Below are 21,954 nucleotides of genomic sequence, written 5' to 3'. Positions count from 1 at the left end.
CTGTCTCCCCACAGGGAAACGGGTTTCACGTGGTTCCTCCCGGCTGCTCAGGCCTGCCCTGCAGTGGGCCACACCCCCTCACCACCAGGGGTGCCCATCTCTGGGCTGGGGCCCCAGCACCCTCTGAGGAATCTTCTTTAGGATCCTGGGGTGGAAAGCAGCCTTGGAATAGGTGCCGGGAGAGAGCTGAGGCCCCAGGAGAGTTCGCCCAGGGAGTCTGCATCCATTTGTGATGGGAACATGGGAACGGGGGCAGCAGGCGCAGCCCTGGGAGCGCGAGGGCGAGGGCGCCGCCTGCTCTGCGGAACAGCCCTGTACAAAGCCCAGGAGCAGCCGCTCGCGACCCTGTCCCCGCGACCCTCTCCCGTGGCCCCGAGGGCGCTGGGTAGGAGCTGCCACCTGGCCTCTGTACGCGCTGTGCCCAGGGCCGTGCAGATGTGCCGGCTCCTTTCTTCCCTTTCCTCCTCCCGCACTGTCCACTTTCTCACCATCGGCAATAACCCCTCCTCCCAGCTCCTCCCGTTTCTAGGACAGCAGGGCAGGGGCTTCAGGGCCTGCAGAGCCGGGAGATTAAAATTGGGGAAGGCTGGGGGGCTTCTGTGAGCTGAGCCCAGAGGATATGCCCCCCGGTGTCTTGAAAAGAGAAGTAAGGGGCCCGCCCCAGGGGAAAGCTCCGGGTGCCTGGGCCCGGGCGGCGCCGGGTCAGGTGGGGAGGCCCGAGGAGCGTGGCCGCCGCCCTCCCTCTCGCTCGCTGAGGGCCACCCGCACCATCGGCGGGCTCTCTCCAATTCCGGAGAGCGACAGATGGCCCGTCTGCCAGTGGAGTGGACGGTGCACGCGGCAGGACCGCGGGTGATGGTAGGGACCCTGACCCGGCTGCACAGGTGCAGGCGAGGAGGCACGTCGCTGCAACCACATCCGTGTGACTTTATAGTCCTGAGCCACGTGGACTTGCCGTGAACTTGGACAGTTAAAAGCAGAGGAACTGCCTGGTGTCTGTACTCTGTCATTTAGCAGAATCTAATCATGGAAAAAGTCCAAGAGAAACGGTTTGGAAAGCGTTACATTTCTCTTCCCACAGCCTCCGTTCCTGACCCCGGATGTACCCACGCCTGGGCAGGAACGCCGCCCCACAGGCAGCAAAGTGCGAGGGGCCGGAGAGTGAGAGCTTTGTTCCCTTGTCACCTGGAAAGCAGGTGACAAACTGCCCGTTAAACCCATTCTGGGGTTGCTCTGACTCTGCCCATCACTGACCCAGAGACAGAAAGGGCCTTTCACTCCCACACGCAGAGGCAACAAGATGTAGGGCAGCGCGGGCCCTTCCAGTCCCTCCTGCTCAGCCACACTGTCCCCGCGCCGCCCAGTGACGCCTCCGCGCTGGGTTTGAAGGAAGCCCAGAATAGCTGAGGGACGCGAGGAGGTCGATCAAGGACAAGGCCCTGGTCCCGAGCGTCTTTAAGGACCTGATAAATGCGAGCAGGGCTGGGGAGGAGGAGGAGGAGGAGGAGGAGGAGGAGGAGGAGGAGGAGGAGGGCAGAACCCACTAAGATTTATGGCTGCTATCCTCACAGGCTCTGCTGAGGCGGGAGGTCAGCGGGCGGGGGCGGGCGGCCCCTGGGAACACAGAGCGACCCCCCCCCACAGCCCCCGCCACCGCTGGCTGTGTGGCTGTGGGTACGAGCAGATTTAGACACTGGGGCTTGTTTGTCCTCTTCTGTCTTTAATAGGAAGATGGATCGCAGCCCGAGCTGCTCGCCTTAAAGAAATCACAGCAAAGTGATGAGAGAGGAGAGCGCAGGGACAGCTGTTACTTTGCAATATCACCCTTTCCTGTAAAATATGGCTGCCCAGCCCAGCGCCGTGGCTTGGGGGTGGAGCGTCCACCTATGACCCAGGAGACCACGGTTCGATTCCCAGTCAGGGCACATACCCAGGTTGCGGGCTCGATCCCGTGTGGGGCGTGCAGGAGGCAGCCAATCAATGATTCTCTCTCATCATTGATGATTCTATCTCTCTCTACCTTCCTCTCTGAAATCAATAAAAATAAATTTAAAAATAAAATAAAATATGGCTGCTCATGCTGGACCGGCCCAGCTGAGGAGGCACATGAAGACAGGAAGGCAGATCAGAGAGCCCACGGGCCCCTGGCGGCCCCAGGTGGCGAGGCCAAGAAACGGGGAGCCAGCCCTGGCGGGGACGCAGGCTCAGGGAAGGAGTGGGGCCAGCCGTGTGGAGGAGTAAGCACAGCAGCCAGCTGGCTTCACTAACGCAGGGGAAGAGCGTCCGGGGGCAGCAGGTGATGGAGGACCAGAGGGGTGAGTAACCCGGGAGGGTCGGGACTGGAGCCGAGAGGTCAGAAGGAAAATGGAGAGGCGGAGGCCGGGGAGGAGGGGCTGATTGCTCAGTAAGATGGTGAGGTTTCTTCTCGCAGGGGGAGGAAACACTGATGGGCAAACGTGCCCCAGGTGGTGGCACACGGCCTCACCAAAGGCTTGCAGGGCCCGCAGGCCAGGCCGGGGCTGCCAGGGCCGCATGGAGGCCGGAGGGTGCACCGTGGGGGATGGTGGCGCTGCTGGGAACATGAGGGCTCCAGGCCAGAGGGAGGCAGGGAGGAGGGGGGGAGGGGAGGGTCACTTGGCCTTAGGTGTGGGAGGCAGCAGCGTCCTGAACCAAAGGAAGGCTGACAAACCGAGAAGCCCACACTGGGGCCCGCGCCAAGTGGCTCCAGCTCTGTTCGTATCTTCAAATCGCCCCGAGAGTCACTGTGATGAAATGGACCGCATCTCTGCAGCGCTGTGACTGTGGTAAGCATCCGTCTCAGGCCCCCTCAGTACGCAGGCCAGTGCCGCCCGAAGGCTCGTTCTTTACACACGGAACAGCACAGCCGTGAGCAGGTGCACGAGTGTGACCAACTCATCTGTCATGCAAACAGCGCTTCAGAAAGAAATAAAATACTATTGTGTGGTATTTGTGTTAGGCAATCACTATATCAAATTCATGGCATTCGGTGCAAACACAGGCAGGGAGAGGAAAACAGCACTTGGTGAGAGAAGGCGCCGCCTGGGAGCAGCTGAGTCGGGAGGCGGGAGGCGGGGGGCGGGAGGCGGGGGGCGGGGGGCGGGAGGCGGGGGGCGAGGGACGGAAGTCTGACCAGCCGAGGCTGTAACCCCCCCATGTGGCCAGGGTCGAGCACCCCTGGGGGGAGCAAGGGCGGGCATGCAGACCACGGGCAGAGGGGCCTTGCCCACAGACCAGACTGGGAGGGGCCAGGAGGCATGAGGTGGGGGTGGGCAAGTGGACCGCGGGCAGGGGAGCAGGGGAAGGGGGGCTGAATTGGACGTAGACATGGGCTGGGACCCAGAAGGCCTGCGGTATGTTTGGGGAAGGCAGTTGATGGGCTGTGGAAGGAATAGAGGGAGAGGGAGGCAGGGAAGACTAGGAGCCGTAGCTCCGTTTCCAGTTGCCACTCCCCCCAGGCCCCCTCGGGCTTCCTCACTGAGAGCGGCCCTGTGGGGTTACACGGCGGCGGGGTGTGCGGGTCCAGTACCAACACCAAGGGGCACCGTGCTAGGCACCGATACAAACCACCTTGCCTCGCCTCATCCTCCGAAAGCCAAGGTTCCCAACTACAGGCCGACAGCTCCCCGGATGCGATCATAGGGAGAGCGGTGCCCCCGGGATCCCTGCCCTGGCCCACCCGAGCCCCCCTCTCCTGGATGTGATCACACAGAGAGCGGTGCCCCCGGGATCCCTGCCCTGGCCCCCCAAGTCCCCCTCTCCTGGATGTGATCACATGGAGAGCGGTGCCCCCAAGATCCCTGCCCTGGCCCCCTGAGCCCCACTCTCCCGGATGTGATCACACAGGGCAGAGCGGTGCCCCCAGGACCCCTGCCCTGGCCCCCCGAGCCCCCCTCTCCGGAGAAGACCCTGCCACCCTGGCACAGCCTCCCCCCGGGCCCCACTGCCACTCACCCTCCGTGGGTGCCCGCGGGCAGGAAAGCAGCCTGAGGCCTCGCCCCGGGGCAGCCGGCCTCCTTGCCAAGGGGTCCACTCAGGCCCCAGTCAGCCCTTCCCTGAGCAAAGGGAGCGAGTCCGGCCTCAAGCAGGAGGGAAGGGCCTGCCAGGAAGGCTTGCCTCTCCCCGAGCAGCCCGCCCGCTATGGCTGAGGCCCCGCCAGGGTCGCTATACCCCGGGGTCATGGGTTTCATTCCGGGTCAGGGCACACACAAGAATCAGCCAATGTTTCTCTCTCTCTTTTCCTCTCTAAAATCATTAAAAACCAACATGGCTCTCTTAGTGCCCAGCATATCAGGGGCTGTGCAAGGGGTGGAAGATTCAGACATTAACACCTTGGAACTAAGCAAGGAGGGGAAAAAGGAAGAAAAAAAAAAAACCCCTAGGGCCTAGGACAGTGGTTCTCAACCTGTGGGTCGCGACCCCTTTGGGGGTCGAATGACTTTTTCACAGGGGTCGCCTAAGACCATCAGAAAACACATATCCTATCTAATAAAAGAGAAACATAGTAATTAGCATACAACCGCTACCCTTCCCATTGGCTAATCAGGGCGATATGCAAATTAACTGCCAGCCAAGATGGCAGCCAGCAGCCAGGCAGCTGACGCAAACAGGGAGGCTTGCTTGCTTCAGTGATGGAGGAAGCCAAGCTTCCCCACCTGCCTTGCCGACCTCTCAGCTGCACTCTAAGCAACATTGTAACAAATATAGAAGCTAAACAAAACCCCTGGCTTCAGCCAGCAGGACTGCAACATTGTTTCAAATACAGAAGGTAAACAAAGGCCAGAAACCTGCTTTCAGCAGCAGAGGTCTCATAGCTGGAGCCGAGCCTCAGAGCTAAAGCTGGCCCAGAATAAAAAAAAAGGAAAAAAGGACAGGTTGGGAGCTTCAGACCCGCCAGCCTGAAAACGGCCCTCAGCCCCTCACTCAGGCTGGCCAGGCACCCCAGTGGGGACCCCCACCCTGAAGGGTGTGTGACCAGCTGCAAACAGCCATCATCCCCTCACCCAGGCTGGCCAGGCACCCAAGCGGGACCCCCACCTGATCCAGGACACCCTTCAGGGCAAACCAGCCGGCCCCACCCGTGCACCAGGCCTCTATTCTATATAGTAAAAGGGTAATATGCCTCCCAGCACCGGGATCAGCGTGACAGGGGGCAGCGCCCAAACCCCCTGATCACCCTGCGGCTCTGTGTGTGACAGGGGGCGGGGCCACAACCTCCCTATCTGCCCTGCTCTGTTCATGACAGGGGAAGGTGCCCCAAGCCCCTGATCACCCTGCAGCTCTGTGTGTGACAGGGTGTGGCGCCCCAACCCCCTGATCGGCCCTGCTCTGTGTGTGACAGGGTGCGGCGCCCCAACCCCCTGATCAGCCCTGCCCTGAGTGTGACAGTGGCGGCGCCCCAGCCCCCTGATCCGCCCTGCTCTGTGTGTGACAGGGGGCGGTGCCCCAACTCCCCTATCGGCCCTACTCTGTGTGTGACAGGGGGGAGCTCCCCAACCCCCTGATGGGCCCTGCTCTGTATGTGACAGGGTACGGAGCCCCAACCCCTCTGATGGGCCCTGCTCTGTGTGTGACAGGGGGCAGCGCCCCAACCCCCCAATGGGCCGTACCCTGAGCATGCCTGAGGGTGGCATGGCAACCTCCCGATCCACCCTGCTCTGTGCATGACAGGGGGCGGCGCCCCAACTCCCCAGTCGGCCCTGCTCTGAGCCCGACCAGGGGCTGCACCTAGGGATTGGGCCTGCCCTCTGCCACCCGGGAGCAGGCCTAAGCCAGCAGGGCGTTATCTCCAGAGGGGTCCCAGACTGCAAGAGGGCACAGGCCAGGCTGAGAGACCCCCTTCCCCCACCCGAGTGCACAAATTTTTGTGCACCAGGCCTCTAGTCCTATCTAATAATACACAAACATGGTAATTGACCTACCTTCGCTCCACCTCCCATTGGCTAATCAGCGCAATATGCAAATTAGCCACCAACAAAGATGGTGGCTAATTTGCATACTGGAGGCAGATCCTGCTGCTCTGCCCCACCTGGGGCTGGCGGCAGCGCGATCCCCAGCCGCTGGCCGCCCCAGAGTGAGATCCTGGCCTGCCATGTGTGGGGTGGGTTGGGTGGGGCTGGCGGGGCGGGCGGCAGCACAATCCGAGTGGCCACCCACCCCAGTGCAGGATCGGGCGTGCCATCTGCGACCGGGGTCCCAGACAGTGATAGGGCACAGGTTGGGCTGAGGGACACCCTCCTGACAGTGCACAAATTTTTGTGCACTGGGCTTCTAGTTGAATATATAATTACATATTGTTTTTGTGATTAATCACTATGCTTTAATTATGTTTAATTTATAACAATGAAAATACATCCTGCATATCAGATATTTACACTACGATTCATAACAGTAGCAACATTACAGTGATGAAGTAGCAACGAAAATAATTTTATGGTTGGGGGTCACCACAACATGAGGAACTGTATTAAAGGAACAGAAGGTTGAGAACCACTGGCCTAGGACCTCCCCTGTGTGAAAACGACCTCCTCACCATGGCGACCACACGCGTCCCTTCTCAACATGGCGCCCGGCGACCTCCCCATCATGGCGCGGGCCCATCAAGGCGGCCATATGTGAGATGACCTCCTCATCATGGCGGCCCCTCCCACCTTCTCAACATGGCGCCCGGCGACCTTCCCCTCATGGCGCGGGCCCTTCCGGTCGGCCCGGCGGCGGGAGCAGTTCCGGGCGCGGTGCATGCCGGGGCGGCTGGGGCCATGGCCGGCCTGTCAGACCCGGAGCTGCGGCGGGAGCTGCAGGCCCTGGGCTTCCAGCCCGGCCCCATCACCGACACCACCCGGGACGTCTACCGCAAGAAGCTGCGCCACCTGCGGGGCGCCGTCCGGCTGCGCGAGGAGGCCCGGCCGCGGGGCGAGGAGCGGCTGCGGGCGGAGGCCCCGCTGCGCGCCCGGCCGGCCGCGGCCGCTCTGCGGGCGGAGCCCTGGCCGTCCCCGCTCGCCCCGAGCTCGGCTTTCGCTACCGCCGGCGCCTACGGGGACCTCGGGGCGCCCGCGGCCGCCTGGTCCGCGAGCCGCGACCCCGCCCCCGCCGCCCGCCCCGCGCCCCTCCGGCGCCGCGCCTCGGTCCGGGGCAGCTCCGAGGACGACGATGACGCCCGGGCGCCCGACCGGCCTGGCCCCCGGGCCCGTCGCTGGTGGGCCCCGGCCCGGCCGCCCCCCGCCCTCGGCCCCGACCCGCGCCCCGGCCTGCGGGCCACGCGAGCGGGCGCGGCGGGCGCGGCGCAGGCCCGGCCCGAGGCGGGGCGGCGGCTGGAGCGCTGCCTGTCGCGGCTGCTGCTCTGGGCGAGCCTGGGGCTGCTCTTCGTCTTCCTGGGCATCCTCTGGGCGAAGATGGGCCGGCCCTCGGCGCCGCGCGAGGCGGAGGACCACAGTACGTGGGCGCAGGCCGGCGCGGCCGCGGGTCGGGCGCACCTCCCGACGGGACCCCGCGGTGGGGGGCGGCCAGGGCCCGAGTGGGCGGCCGTTCCCGGCCTCGCAGCCCGCTCTCCCCGCTGCCCGGCCCGCCCTCCGACCCCCTCCGCCTTCTCCCCCGGAAAAGGCCGCGCCCCGCAGGCACACGCCCCCTCCCTCTCAGTCTCAGGTCTCAGCCCGCAGGCGGGCCTGGCGGGTCCAGGCACCAGTGACCGTGTGCCCGCTTCGTGGGGGCCCGTGTGGCGGGTGTGCGGGACCTCCTGGGTGCCTGCGGGAAGGGGGCCTTGCCGTGGCCGCAGGGCCTCGGAGGGTCAGGAGGGTCCTGAGGTTCAGGGACCCCCAGCCACGCTCCTGCCCGCGCTGGGCGCGGTGAGCCGGCCGCAAGGTCTGCAGGCCGGGCGCCCGGGTGGGAGGGGAGCGCCCTGGAGGCACAGGCGCCGCCGGCCCGGAGCTGCCCGACCGGACCGGACAGCGCAGAGCGCGCGTCTGCCGGAGCCGATAGGAAGTGGCACTGTTCACCGCAGGGGCTGTTCTTTGCCAAGGGGGCTGTCCGAGGCCACACCTTTCCGCGTGGGTGTGGACACGGGGACCCCAGGGGACCCCGGACTGGGCACGCGCTCAATTCCTGGCTGACCCCCCGCGGCGACCCGCAGGCCGGGCACAGACTTCCTGCTGGGACGGCAGCCAGCGCTGGCCTATCCCGGGTTCCCGGAGTTCCCTCCCCTGATGGTGCGCGTCCCTGTTCAGCATGTCATCGCTCACAGTTTATAGACTGTCGCGGACGTTGCCTCCTTTGAGGTCTCTCCCCGTCAGGCCAGGACGGCTCATGGATCCTGCTCCCGCTGAGGAGCGGGGTCCAGTCGCCCGGAGCCCCCCAGACCCGCTGCCGTTCCCAGTCCCTTGCATTTTGCTGCCTGCACGTTAGAGTGCATCGGTCAGCCGACAGCTTTCCCCCGCACCCCCCACCCCCCGGAGGCTGGCCGCGGTTCACTCCCTGGATTTTGAGAGGGTCCTGTGGGTATTCCTTTCCGCAGCCCCACTTTAATTTTCTGTTTCTTTCTGGTCTCAGTGAAATTGTTGCCAGTGGACTGCGAGAGGAAAAACGATGAGGTGAGTGTTTCTCTGTCGTTCCTCCCCAGCACGTCTGCGGTCCTTTCGGGAGCCCTGGCGTGATGTCCACGCCTGTCTGGGTGCGGCCCCCTCTGTTCGTAGCGCCTGGGACGTGGGTCCCCTGCGCGGTCCATCCAGGGGGACGCGGCCGGCGGTGAAGGGCCTGTGCTCCCTGCCCCGGAGGAAGGGCCGGAGGTTCCTAACCGACAGGAGGCCGTGTTGTCATTTCCCCTTCCCTCCAGGAGTGCTTTTGTGGCTCTGAAAATGCCCTTCTGATTTGAGACGTGGGGAGGGGGTGTTTGGAACACATTTGAAGTGGAATTGGCCCTCTTCATCTATAGATTCGTTTTATGAAGCCTTAATGTTCCCTACAAATAGTATTGGGGGACGGTGAGCAGCCGTCCACTGTGAAGGGGGCGTGCATGAGGAGTGGGTGCTGAGAGGTGGCCGTCTGGGGAAAGCCCTAAGTCCCAGCCGGAGGAGCAGTCTCCTAACTAAGCCTGCAGCAGGGCTCCCACTCCGCTCACAGCTGGCCACCCCCCACCCCCCCACTACGCCCCTGCGCTGACGCTTACCCACATTCTGAAGGCCATCCTGGTTTCTCTTGGCTTGTGCTGTGTCCTATTTGAACTTTTGGGGGTTTATTTACATTCATGTATTGCATTCATCCACCAAATATCCTTGCTTCCCAGTTGTTTTGTAGAAACATATTCATAGTAAGTTTCATCTTCCATCATAAAAACCACGACTGATGACTAGAGGAGGAGCCCAGAAAGGTAGGCAGCAGCTAGAGGAGGGACTAGAATTTTGAAGACTAAAAACCGAAATAGGAAAACAGGAGCTTTCTGTGAGACTTCTCTGGTGATGCTCATTTGTTGTCTTTTAATTAGAAACATCTCCCTGGCTTCTGTTGCTTGACCCTTCACGTCTCTAAATGGATCAGGCCTACGGCTGAGGGACAGATTCGTTCCCTTCGTTCCCTGGCCCTCCTCTGAGCAAACAGGTGCAACCCAGGGCCTTGCTAAAGGTGTGCCCAGCCAGCCAACTGTGCCGGGAACCTTGGCGCCTGGAAGGCCAGCGTCTGGGCCCCCAGCCTGGGCTCCGTGGAGCTGAGAGTTCATGGGGTGCCCTTGGCCTTCCTGGGAACAGGCAGGTTGGGAGGCACGTCGGCTCTGCTGAGGCTCTTGCTGAAAGTCTCATTCTGTGTGTGGCTCCGGCTCACCCGGGACCCAGCAGGGCATTTGTGTTCCTTTCCCTTCTCAGCGGACTTGACACTGTATTTTCTTTCTGCCTTTTTGCTACGGAAAACATGGGCACAGGCTGAGAGCAGGCGTGTTGTTGTATCAGCTGTCCTGCTGGCTGGGACCTTGTGTCCTGTTTCCTTTCGGTGGCATCAGCCTGCTCGCCTGGATGTTGGCGACGTGCAGCAGTGGTCCTTGTTACTGCCGATTTCCTGGAGTGACAGTAAAAGATGTTAGTGTAGAACGTTTGAAAAGGAAAGTCACCATGACTCTGCCACCTGGAGATAATTACTGTTAACGTTTGGGGATCTTCCCATCTTATCTCCGTATGTGTGTCTATAGACTTGGATTCTTGGCGTATATTTAGTTAGCTTTAACCCTTATCTCACCATTTCCCACACATAAAATGTTCTTTAAAGTAGTTTGGGTACCTAACTCACTAGAAGCCACATGAGTTGTTTCTGACCATTGTGGTCGTGTGTACTGCAAAGGCTCTGGGTCTTTAGGCAGCGTGAGGGGACACATCTTGCCTCTGAGAGTTTTGGACACCAGGTCCCTCCCATTCAGGTGAGGCAGCTGATGAGCCTGGGAGGAAGGCCACGTCAGTTCCTTCTGTAGTTGTGGGGCCAGGCCCCAGGCTCTCGGCTCAAAGTCCAGGGCTTTGCCCAGTGACACCAGAGGCGGCCTGAAGTGTGGGGCGTGGTGTCGGCTGGCCTGACCCCACCTCTCATGAGCTGTGGGACCTTGGTGGCTTACCTAAGGTCTCTGAGCCTCAGGCTCCCCATCTGAGAAATTGGGGTACAGTAAGGAGTGTGGTGACAATTCAGTGCGCACTCACATATAACCACTCCGCACAGCACCTGGCTCTCGGTCCATCGAGGAGAGCAACCATGAGTCTAGCAAGATGGCCTCAATGTTACAGGGCTGGAGGGCTAGGTCTGCATGTGTTCCTGCTCCCATTTTCTCATGCAGATGGCTTTTCTCCCCTATGACTTCAAAGGTTTCTAGGAATTTTACTTTTTGCAGCAGATACTCCACAAGACAGACAGTCGATGGGCAGATTGTAGACACTTGAGTCTCCACCACGGGTGGGAGTGGCCCCAGGGGGAGAGGACGCAGCGTGGGTAGCTTCCCGGGACTACAGCGCTCATTTCCCACAGCAGCCTTGCCTCTGCTCCTCGGCCCCACTAGTGGCCGTTACTCCTTCGGCACCGGGGAAGGGCGGGGGCCTCCAGGATGGCAGCCCTTAGTGACTGTGCCTTCACTCTGCCCTGCACTCACTCAGCCCCACATGTATTGGCCCTGTCCCTGGGCCCACCATTTTGCAGAATTGGTTTTTAGTTTTTAAAAGTATGAGGTGTTGCTTACTGCTTAGTACTTGACAGCGCGGCTGACAAGGTAGAGCCACACTGCCTCCTTGCCCACCGCCCTGCTGACCGCTTGTCCTGTCCTCTCAGTTCTGTCAGGCCAAGCAGAAGGCGGCCTTGCTGGAGCTGCTGCACGAACTCTACAACTTCCTGGCCATCCAAGCTGGTGAGTAGTTCTCCAGGCCCAGATCCTCACGAGCCGCTCGTGGGCCGATGGCCGGGGCGTGCTGTGGTCTCCGCCCAGAAGACACTCAGAAACCAGTTCCTGCTTCCCCTCTGACGTTTGTTTAAGCCTCGCATTTGGGCAAAACCATTTGGTCCTCACCTCCTGTTGAGGGTCTCAGGGCTCCTGGAACATGCACAGGCCTTTCTCTGGATAAGCCCCACCTCAGGCTTCGGGGCTCCCTGTTTCACTGGCGGGGTGAGGGGACAGGCCCTGGGTCTCAGCGTCTGGGTGCTTGCACCTGGAGGCCTGCCTGCACCAGGTGGTTGGCCAGGGTAGGCGGAGAGGCCCGTGCAGGTGACGGGTCCGTGGTGGGCTGAGCACACTCAGGCCCGTCCAGCTGCCAAGGCCCTGGTGTCACGTCCGGTCCCGGTCGCCCTAGCTGGCTCAGGACCTTGGACAAGTCCCTTTTAGTCTCAGGTAGTCTCGGGGCCTCCATCTCCCTGTTACTGAGTGATCTTGGGTCTCTCTTTTCTATTTTTAAATGTGTGTGTGGGGGGGTAATTGATTTTAGAGAGAAGGGAAGGGAGAGGGAGAGAGATAGAAATATTGACGAGAGAGAAGCATGGATCGGCTGCTGCCTGCACGCCCCCTACTAGGGATCGAGCCCACAACCCAGGCATTGCCCTGACTGGGACTCGAACTGGCGACCTCTCAGTGCACGGGACAGCACTCAGCCAGCTGAATCGCATCAGCCAGGGTTCTCTTCTCTTTATAACATGAAAGCCAAGTGCTGTCCCCCAGAGGAGCACTCTCCGCACCCTGGGAAAGACCCTGAACACTCATCCATCCAGGCTCCCCTGCTGTTTTATTTGGTAAACAGTCCTCAAGGCTAGAGATGTCGCCTGCATTGTGTCCTTCCCACACCTGGCGTCTAGGGAGGCTCAGAATCACTTGCTGATGGCATAGGCCAGTGGTCGGCAAACTGCGGCTCACGAGCCACATGCAGCTCTTTGGCCCCTTAAGTGTGGCTCACGAGCCATGGTTTGCCGACCACTGGCATAGGCGAATGGGCTGGTGCCGAGTTAAATATACTTGGCACGAGAGCCAGATGGAGCTGGTCAGTCTTGTGGGATGTTCAGGAGGCACCTCTTAGCTACGGGACAACCTTTGGCCATTGCTGGGGAGACAGGTTTGGTGGACTGGGCCCTCAGTCCTCAAGGCCAAGCTTGTGGGCCTCAGCTCTGCCACCTCCTCCCTCCTACTTGTGGGAGACGGGGTGGTCGGGGAGCGTCTGCGCTCCTGGGAGGAGCGGTCCTATGGGTATTTCCCCGTGGCCCAGGTGCTTGGGATATACATTCTGGCCCACGAGGGAGTTCTAAACGTTTGTGACTCGATTGTGGTCCAAGCAGCAGCAGCAGCAGCTGGGAGCTTATTGGAAATGCAGAATCTCAGGTCCCATCCCAAACCTACTGAATCAAAGCCTGTGTTTTAATAAGACCCCAGGGGATAAAGTTGAGATGCTCCGCTCTTAAACGGTGAATCCTAGTAGCCATTTCTCCCCCTCCACCTCCACATGTGGTCCTCATTACGCCATCAAGGGGCCTGGCTCCCGCTGTCCTCTGACAAGCCTTGCAGGGGCAGTCCTGCGAGCATGCATCTCATGGAGGCAGCTGCTGGGGAGTGCGTGCTCTCTGCTGGGCCACTCTCCTTTCCCCCCTGTGGAGTCCCCTCTGGCCAGGGCACTGTAGGATGCAAGATGGGTTCAGGGGCCTGCCGCAAGCCACCTACCTCCCTGACCACTGGGTGATATAGGATGCTGTTGGAGGAGAGCTGAGGGCCAGAGGTCCCGAGAGGCACGATGCCGTTTAGCTAGAACAGTCAGGAAAGGGTCATGGGAGGCCCTGAAGTCCAGGAGGATGGGTTTTGTATGTGTGGGGGGAGGTGGGGCCAACAGGGCTGGAGATTACAGAGTCAGGATGGGAACGGCTTCATGAGGGAAGGAGAAACAGGGAGTGGAGTTTGGAAAGGTCAGTTGGGTCCCACAGATGCCAGGCCACCGGGGCTTAATGTTGTGGGCAGTGAGGCCCAGAGGCTTTTGCGTAGGGAAGTGACATGCCGAGAGCAGGTGCCAAGAAGGCAAAAGTGGCAGCAGCTTAAGTGGAGTCGTCTTATTTTAAAGCTTTAAAACATGTGAATGAGAAGGGAGGCGGAGGAAACCAGTCGGGGCCTGGCCATGGTCCAGGGAGGGTGGCCTGAGTGGAGGCAGGAGGATGGGAGAAGCCAGCTTGGTCCCAGACGACCTAGAGGGTCAAGATCAACTTTGAAGTAGGAAGGACGGGCTTCAGTTCATCCTCAAGATTTTTAATATTACCTTCAGCCACTCCTTCCCCAGCGCGCGCGCGCACACACACACACACGCACGCACGCACGCCGGCCATTTGAAGCCCAGCTGTGCCAGGTGAAGGACATTCACACCATGTGGAGAGTGAAGGATCTTTACGTGCCCTGCCCTGCATTGTCCCGGCTCGAGGGCTCTATGAACCACAGCGGCATTGAAAGCCAAGAGGTGTGGCAGCCCCCGAGTTCGGAGCAATCTGGCCGAACAAGAGGTCCCCGCAGGCTGGGGGCTTTTCAGAGGAGGTGGCCTTTGGGCGGGACGAGAAAGGCTGGCAGGACTCGGGGGAGGCTCCCAGCTCCGTCCGAGGCGGGAGCTGGCCACCTCGGCTACTTAGAAGGGAGCTTTGGAGCCCTGCTGAGGCCCCGCTGTCCAGCCGCAGACGCCCCCTTCCTCCACGGGGCATGCGGGCATCGTCCCACGACCCCTCACACAGTGGGCCTGGCATTCCAGGTCACCGGCCTGTATCTGTCAGAATCCCTGCCTTTCTTCCTCCCAGGCTGTGTGTGTGTGTATAGCACCATCCGGTACATTCCAAAGCTATCTGTCTGATCCTGTTAGGGATCAATTGCAAACAGACTTGGTATTGGGCAGCTTTTTAGTCATTTAATTCAAATCACCGCACTGCTTTGCAGGTCAGGTTTAATGATCTGGAATCGATCCAAGCTAAGTGGCTTTTGATCTTGCTGCAGAGTGAGGATGCCCCAGAAGCCGGAGCGCCAGGCCGCATGCTCCCGCTCAGAGCGGAGGGCTTGGTTCTTGCTGCATTTTGTCGTCTGTTTCAGAGTCATCTTTTCATCTTCCCTGTGTTTGAATGTTTTTCCTCCCAGGGAACTTTGAATGTGGGAATCCAGAGAAGCTAAAAAGCAAGTGCATCCCTGTAGCAGAAGCCCAGGAGTACGTAGCAGTAAGTAGGGTGGCGCCCGCCGCCGGGAGGGCCTGGTGCTTTGGGGTTGATTTTCAGACCCTGCGTTTACTTTTCTTCCCCTTTTTATTTTGTTTCGTGTTTGTTTTGGTTTGGTTTTCGTGTGTATGTGATTTTGGTTTTTTTGCTTTCTTGCCCCTCCTCCCTTTTTTTTTTGCCTTAGTTGAGTGCTAGGCTACCTTAGGTTAAGGCAACACCGGGGGGGCGGGGGGGGGTGACTGGGCCCAAGGTGAGCTGTGAGCCGGAGCAGGCCTGCGGTGTGTGCGTGGCTCCCTGCTGCCCAGCGTGCAGGCCACAGCAGCTGCCCCTTCTCCCCTTCTCAGCAGCTTTAAGGATGCATGTGTCGCCCGCCCTTCTCCCCCCTTGTGTGCTGTGTGGATTGTCTGGGGTCCATTTGACTTTCCGCACGGCCTCAGGATGGTAGAATTGGGGATATACGGAGCTGGCAGGGACATGGTCACCTAGTCCAGTTTTCGCCTCACAGGGGAAGAAACTGAGGCCCAGGGAGGGGCAGAGGCTTGCCCCAGGCCACGTTGCTGGGCCCCTCACCCCCCGCTTTTTCATTTTACCCAAGAGGAGCTGCCACCTGGCTGGCTTCAGTCCTTTCGGCTGCCTCAGCCCCGCATTGCTTTCCCGCGTGTGCTTCCGCATCGCCCCCTCCCGTTATAGCCCCTGACTCGGCTCTCACCAGCCTCAGACTTCCCTCCTGCCAGTTTGCTGCGCGTTGAGCAGAGCAGGGCTGTGAGACGTGCAGAGGACCTGGGAGAGGACTTCCGTAACCCAGCAGCAGAGTAATGCTGCCTAGCTGCTCTGCCCAGACCAGAGCTGATCTCCCGCCCCTCCCACAGAATGTGACCGGCAGCTCCACCGCCAAGTTTGAAGCCGCACTGACCTGGATACTAAGCAGCAACAAGGACGTGGGCATCTGGTGAGTGTGGTGGGGTGCCCATCAGCCGACTTCCTAGCTTCCCACGGGTGCCCGTCTGAGGGTGGAGGGCGGGTCTGCCCGTGCTGTGTGGGCTGGGCTGAAAGCTGGTGGAGAAGGAAGAGCAGCAGGAATGAGGGCAAGGAGCAGTTCCAGGGCAGACACAGAGCAGGTGCCAGGTCTGCGCCTTGCCATCCGGCTCTGCGCGGTTTTCTGGCGAAGGCAGCTTTCTATGCGCCTTTCCTCGGGGCTAGTTTTTATTTGCAGATGAGATGATTCTGTGTGTTGGTTTCACTCGGTATGGCAATTGCACAAGGAAATGCTGGATTTTATTCTGACTGGGTAGTTGCGCCTCATTGCTCTCTGGTGAGCGCCGTTAGCAGACAGCAAGCCTTTCGCCTTCCTGAGAGGCCCCAGGGGACGGGCGGGGGTGGGGCTCTGGCTGACGCTGGACACCTGGAGTCTCCCTCCAGAGAAGCATTCGCCTCATCACCCCGCTCCCGTTTCTCAGGGTTCGTCAGGGGCTCTGTTGCGGTTACAGCTCCTGATGCTAAAACACACTCGGGTTTTGTTCTCTTCCTCTCTGATCTACCAAATTACGCATTCCCTCAGCTGTGCACCCAGGGGAGCCGAGCAGCTCAGCCTGAGCCTGCAAGCTGGACACAGGCCCCACTGAAATGCCCTGGCTTACGAAACAAAGCCTCCCTGAGCAGCTGGCGATCCCTGTTAGAAAAGGCGGGGGACTGGAGGCACTGAGCCGCGACACGGGCCTCCTCATATGGGGGCGGTGGCCGAGCCGGCTCAGACGGCCAGGGGGAAAAGTGGTCACAAGAAACCGGGACACTTCAGGGACCAGCCACTCAGGTGTGAGCCAGCGCATGGGCTCGCCACCCAGAGGTGTGGCTGTCGGTGTCCCGCGGGTGCTGGCACCTTCTTGCAGGAACCAGGGCGGAGGCGCTGCGCTGGGGCCTGGCCTCCAGGCACCTCCTGATCTCTTCCTGAAGCACCTTCTGTGCCTCCTCAACCCCGAGGAAGGGCACGCTCTCCCAGACACACGTCCTTCCGTTTCTACCTTGCAGGGCAAGACGGCCACTCAGTAAACATTTCTACTGCTCTCTGCTGGGAGGGGATCCAGTTTATAGTTAACCCTCCACAAGCCGATGGCCTGTCAGAGGCCCAGCAGGGGAGCCACTTTAGTGGCTGGGGTTCGAGCCTGCTGCCTCTGGACAGCTTTATTCCTCCTAAGTAGCCAGCGCGGGGATTTCCGGGAAGAGTGCAGCCGGGGTATGTCTGTCTCACAGCAAGGAGAGGCCTCGCAGCCCCTCTTCCTCCTCCTCCTGCTTAAAGTGGGGCATAGACTGCAGCTCCTCGGAGCTCTTGGACGCGTTTACAACCCGTGTCCTGTTTCAGTTTGAAAGGGGAAGACCCATCTGAATTGGTGACAACCGTGGACAAGGTGGTCTGCTTGGAGTCCGCCCGCCCCCGCATGGGTGTGGGCTGCCGCCTGAGCCGGGCCCTGCTCACCGCCGTCACCCACGTGCTCATCTTCTTCTGGTGTAAGTGCTCGCACACGGTGCCGCCCCAGCCCCTCTCCGACAGCCCTGGCGGGGGGTGACGAGTGACGGGAAGGAGCTGCGTTCTGGACGGTGGAGGGGCCTGAGTGGCAGCTGGCAGGGAGGGAGGCTCACTGACTAGCCTGTCCTCCCTGTGCATTCCTGTATCCTTTGTTTCCCGCATGCTAGCCCTGGGCCCACCACATAGTAGGAACTCAGAACACATTTGATCACCCACAGCCCCCACGCAGCGCCCGGCCTGTGGGGAGACCCAGGGAGGTCTGAGCGTTGGGGCGATGTCAGCCTTTAACGGTGCTCTGTTCCGCGCAGGCTTGGCCTTTCTGTGGGGACTCCTGATCTTCCTGAAATATCGGTGGCGCAAGTTAGAAGAGGAGGAGCAGGCCATGTATGAGATGGTGAAGAAGATTATAGGTGTGTGGCCCGGGGGAAGGCTGCCGGCCTCCGCCAGGAGTCCTGGCCCTAACCTGTGCCCTCTGTCCTGCAGATGTGGTCCAGGACCACTACGTGGACTGGGAGCAGGACATGGAGCGCTACCCGTACGTGGGCATCCTGCACGTGCGCGACACGCTCATCCCTCCGCAGAGCCGGTGAGTCCAGGGTCTGCCCCACCCAGTGCCTCGTGTCAGCGGCCAGGATCCCAGGTGCGGGCACCGTCCATGCCCCCGCTCCGCCAGCGCCCGCTCCGCCAGCGCTCGGCATGTGTGGGAGAACACTCAGACAGTGTAGAAGCACGTCCCTCTCCTGTGGGGGGCAGCACCGTTAGATGAGGGGTGGGCGCCTGGGGCAGCAGTGCTAGGACCGCCCCTGCCCCAGGGGCTCAGGCAGGGAAGGTGGATTCTCTGGTCTTGCCCTCCTTGAATGCTGTCGGCTGGAGTTCCTCACGGTCACAGGATGCTGACCAGCAGCAGCGTCTGCCTTGTCCCAGCCAGCAGGGGAGGGGCTTCCTGATCTCACGAGCAAGGGAAAACCTTCCCCGAAGCCGCCAGTGGCCACTCCCCAAGGCCCCGCTGCCCAGAACTGGTGACTTACTGTCCCTGAGGCCTCCCTGGCCACTCCCCAAGGCCCCGCTGCCCAGAACTAGTGACTTACTGTCCCTGAGGCCCCGCTGCCCAGAACTGGTGACTTACTGTCCCTGAGGCCTCCCTGGCCACTCCCCGAGGCCCCGCTGCCCAGAACTAGTGACTTACTGTCCCCGAGGCCCCGCTGCCCAGAACTGGTGACTTACTGTCCCTGAGGCCTCCCTGGCCACTCCCCGAGGCCCCGCTGCCCAGAACTGGTGACTTACTGTCCCTGAGGCCTCCCTGGCCACTCCCCGAGGCCCCGCTGCCCAGAACTGGTGACTTACTGTCCCTGAGGCCTCCCTGGCCACTCCCCAAGCCCCCGCTGCCCAGAACTGGTGACTTACTGTCCCTGAGGCCTCCCTGGCCACTCCCCAAGCCCCCGCTGCCCAGAACTGGTGACTTACTGTCCCTGAGGCCTCACTGGCCACTCCCCGAGGCCCCGCTGCCCAGAACTGGTGACTTACTGTCCCTGAGGCCTCACTGGCCAGGAGGAGGAGACTGTTTTCCACACGTCTGACTATGACCCACAGTCAGGCACACTCATTACCTAAAACAGGATGGTCCGGCTCCCACCCGTGTGCACATGTGCTTGCGGGCAGTTGAGAGCAAAGTTTCAGGACATGGGCTGCATGGGAGGGACGGCAGGCTTGTCACACTTGACACCAGGGCCACCTTCCACATAAAACGGAGAACACGACTGCTGGCAGGGCCTGTGGCGGAGGCTGCCGTGCATTCACTCAGCAAGCGTTCGTTGGCGCCTGCGGCCTGCCCCATTGTCCGGGTCGCGGCGAGGGGCAAGGCGCGGGGAGGGGCCTGCTGGGCGTTGGTTCTGAGGAGGACGTGAGGAAGGTGCATAAGGAGAGTGTGTACTGTGGGTGGTGACGACCCAGGAGAAGGAGCGGGTGTCGGGAGGCGGCCTCCTAGCCCACGAGGTCGCTGGCGCACTTGAGCGCACATCGCATCCGAGGGCAGCCGCACTGCTTGGGCTTTAACTGCAAACACACTTCACTGAAACGAGCGCAGGAAGTGGCATTGCAGTCCCTGTGGTCAGCAGAGGCCCCGGGCACCACCCCAGGGTCCGAGTGACCAGAGGCTCAGGCTCTTGATTCCTCTCCGAGCCGCTCAGTCCGTGCGGCCGAGCTCCTGCCGGCCCAGCGTGGGCGCAGCCAGTAGTCGAGTGAGGGCTGCTCCTGAAAGACGGGGACATGCAGGAGGAGCGCAGGGGCTGGGGGAGAGGCTGCTGGCCGCCTGCTCATTACCTGTTAATGGGCAGCTCGGGGAGGACGACCCCAGACCCCACACCTTGCCGGCTGCCTCCCGTCGGGCCCAGCGTGGCCAGCTCAGTCCCGAGGCGTGTGTGGCCTTGGCCAAACCAGCCACGTGGGGGCTGCTAACCAGCCGTGGGGTTTGGTCGGTGGCAGGACCCGCCCCGGGGAAGCCAGCCTCAGCCCCTCTGCCTCCTGGCCCACAGGCCACCTTAGAGCTGCCCCCTCTGGCCTCCCCAGGGTGAGACCTCCTGCTCTCACTCGCACACGCTCCCTCCGCACACGCAGCGCGGTCCGTGGGCAGGTGGTCTGAGCTGACAAGAGCAGGGGCTCGGGAAGCAGCCTCCCGGCCGCCCTGGGGTCTGGTCTGGTCGGGAGGGGCGCTCGGAGGGGATGCAGGACCCCTGGCTGCTGGCCTACGCCCGCCAGCCGGGAGGGGCTCTACCTGGGGGCTGCTGCTTCTCAGCTCCCCAGCGGGATGCTTAGCTCATCCCACCCCTGAAGTGCTGTGGGGTTTGGGCTCAGCAGCCGGCAGCCACACTTTAATTAGCCCACAGGAGGCATTAAGAGGCAGACAGCACTGGTCGGGGGCCGCCTGGCCAGGCTGTGCAATAGCAGGCCCAGGGCGCGTAGCCCCATCCCATGCACACGCAGGACTGCTCCCAACACTGCTGGCCCCTTTCAGCTCCCTTCAAAGCAGTGGTTCTCAACCTTCTGGCCCTTTAAATACAGTTCCTCATGCTGTGACCCAACCATACAATTATTTTCGTTGCTACTTCATAACTGTAATGTTGCTACTGTTGTGAATTGTAATGTAAATATCTGATATGCAGGATGGTCTTAGGCGACCCCTGTGAAAGGGTCGTTTGACCGCCAAAGGGGTCACGACCCACAAGTTGAGAACCGCCGCTTTAAAGGAATGCTTTGGGAACCGAAACCGTGGAGTCATTTGCCCGGGGCCCAGGAAATGCCCCCTGCAGGAACCCTGTGGAAGCTGGAGCTCCGCCTCCCTTTGTACAGGGGCGTCATCCACAGACCCGCCGGCTCCCTGGAGAGCCGAGCCCAGCGGCCTGCTGAGCCTGGCCCCTCTCTTTGCAGGAGGCGCATGAAGCGGGTCTGGGACCGCGCTGTGGAGTTCCTGGCCTCCAACGAATCCCGGATCCAGACGGAGTCCCACCGCGTGGCTGGAGAGGACATGCTGGTGTGGAGATGGACTAAGCCCTCTTTCTTCTCCGACTCAGAGCGATAAAGCTCGCGGGGCCTGTCCCCTCAGGGGCTCGAGAGGGCCACCGACCTGCTGGTGCTGAATTCACACTTGCCTTGACTTTCACCTCCTGACTGTCATCCAATGGTCTCTGCAAACTCCAGAGCCTCGCTTGTGGGAAAGCCGAGCTTCCCCGGAGGGTGGGGAAAGCCGGGCAGAGGGGCCGCTGTCCTCTGCGTTGGCCCATCCTCTGCCGGCAGAAAAGTGGAGAAAGGTTTATCGTCCGCGGATAGAAGAGAAGCAGCACCCGAGCCCCTGGCGAGCCCCTGGGGGTTGGGTGTGGGCCCTGGGCAGGGGCAGGGGCAGGGGCTGGGCGGCGGGCCGGGAGCAGCCGTCCATGTGCCTTCAGGGTTCCCTGGGAGCTCTAGCGGCTGGGGCCTCTCCTGAAGGGGAGGGCCTGTAGGAGAAGTCCGGCCCTCGGGCCAGGTGTGAGCTGCTGCTGTGGCCTCCGGGGAGGAGCCTGGAGGAGTCACAGGGCCTGAGGGAGGAGGTGGGCTGCCACCAGCCACCATCTCCGCAGCCGCCTTCAGTGGGGCCTGGCACAGAAGACGAGGTTTTACAGGCCAGACCTGCAGCCAGGCACCGCAGCCGCCGAGGGTGCCTCGCCCTTCCAGTGTGGGGAGGTCTTGTTTACAGCAACCACAGCCTCCCCACCCGGGGCTGGGGAACCGGGACCTGCAGCGCCGTGAGGCGGGGCCCACCACTGCCCGGGCTGGCCATGGGGAGCCTGCCTGCCGCCCTCAGCCCCTCCTGGCTGCCGCTCAGCAGTGGCCTGGGGGTGGGGGTCTCCAGAAACAGGCCGGAGGCACCTTATGAAGTGCAGGAGCCTCTCCAACGGAGTCTCATCCCCAGATGTTCGCATCTGCAGCAGGTGGGCAGGTGGGGAGACGCAACAGCTGCCTCCAAAAGGCATTAACCACCCCTGCTGGGCTTACTGGTATTTTGTTTCTTAATAAAGCTCCAGTCTCCCTCGTTTGAGCAGCACTCTCACTTCCTCTGACGTCTGGATGGTCGGCGGGCCCCTGGCAAAGAACCCGGCTCATAATCAGGCTCCGGCCAGAATAAGACGCAACAGCGTCACCATCAGGGCTGAAAGGGATAAACGCTTTATTGAGAATGATGAGCCTCTCCCCGGGCTGGGTTCCCTTCCCCGCCAAGCAGTGGGCGAGGA

The 21,954-nt window shown here is 61.4% G+C and overlaps 1 protein-coding gene across 1 annotated transcript; it reads left to right on the top strand.

Moving 5' to 3' along the window:
• Nucleotides 1–6,737: 6,737 nt before the first annotated feature.
• On the top strand, nt 6,738–21,761 carry LEMD2 (LEM domain nuclear envelope protein 2). Its single transcript, XM_036356470.1, has 9 exons — nt 6,738–7,449; nt 8,560–8,600; nt 11,299–11,374; nt 14,600–14,676; nt 15,543–15,622; nt 17,030–17,175; nt 17,503–17,604; nt 17,678–17,780; nt 20,618–21,761. The coding sequence occupies exons 1-9, from the start codon at nt 6,777–6,779 to the stop codon at nt 20,766–20,768; spliced, it is 1,449 nt and encodes a 482-aa protein (XP_036212363.1). The 5' UTR covers nt 6,738–6,776; the 3' UTR covers nt 20,769–21,761.
• Nucleotides 21,762–21,954: the final 193 nt, after the last annotated feature.

The sequence above is a fragment of the Myotis myotis genome, unplaced genomic scaffold (assembly GCF_014108235.1).
Source record: "Myotis myotis isolate mMyoMyo1 unplaced genomic scaffold, mMyoMyo1.p scaffold_m19_p_26, whole genome shotgun sequence".
Lineage (NCBI taxonomy): Eukaryota > Metazoa > Chordata > Mammalia > Chiroptera > Vespertilionidae > Myotis > Myotis myotis.
Note: the sequence above shows the minus strand (reverse complement) of the source record. Positions and strands in the feature narration are given on the sequence as shown.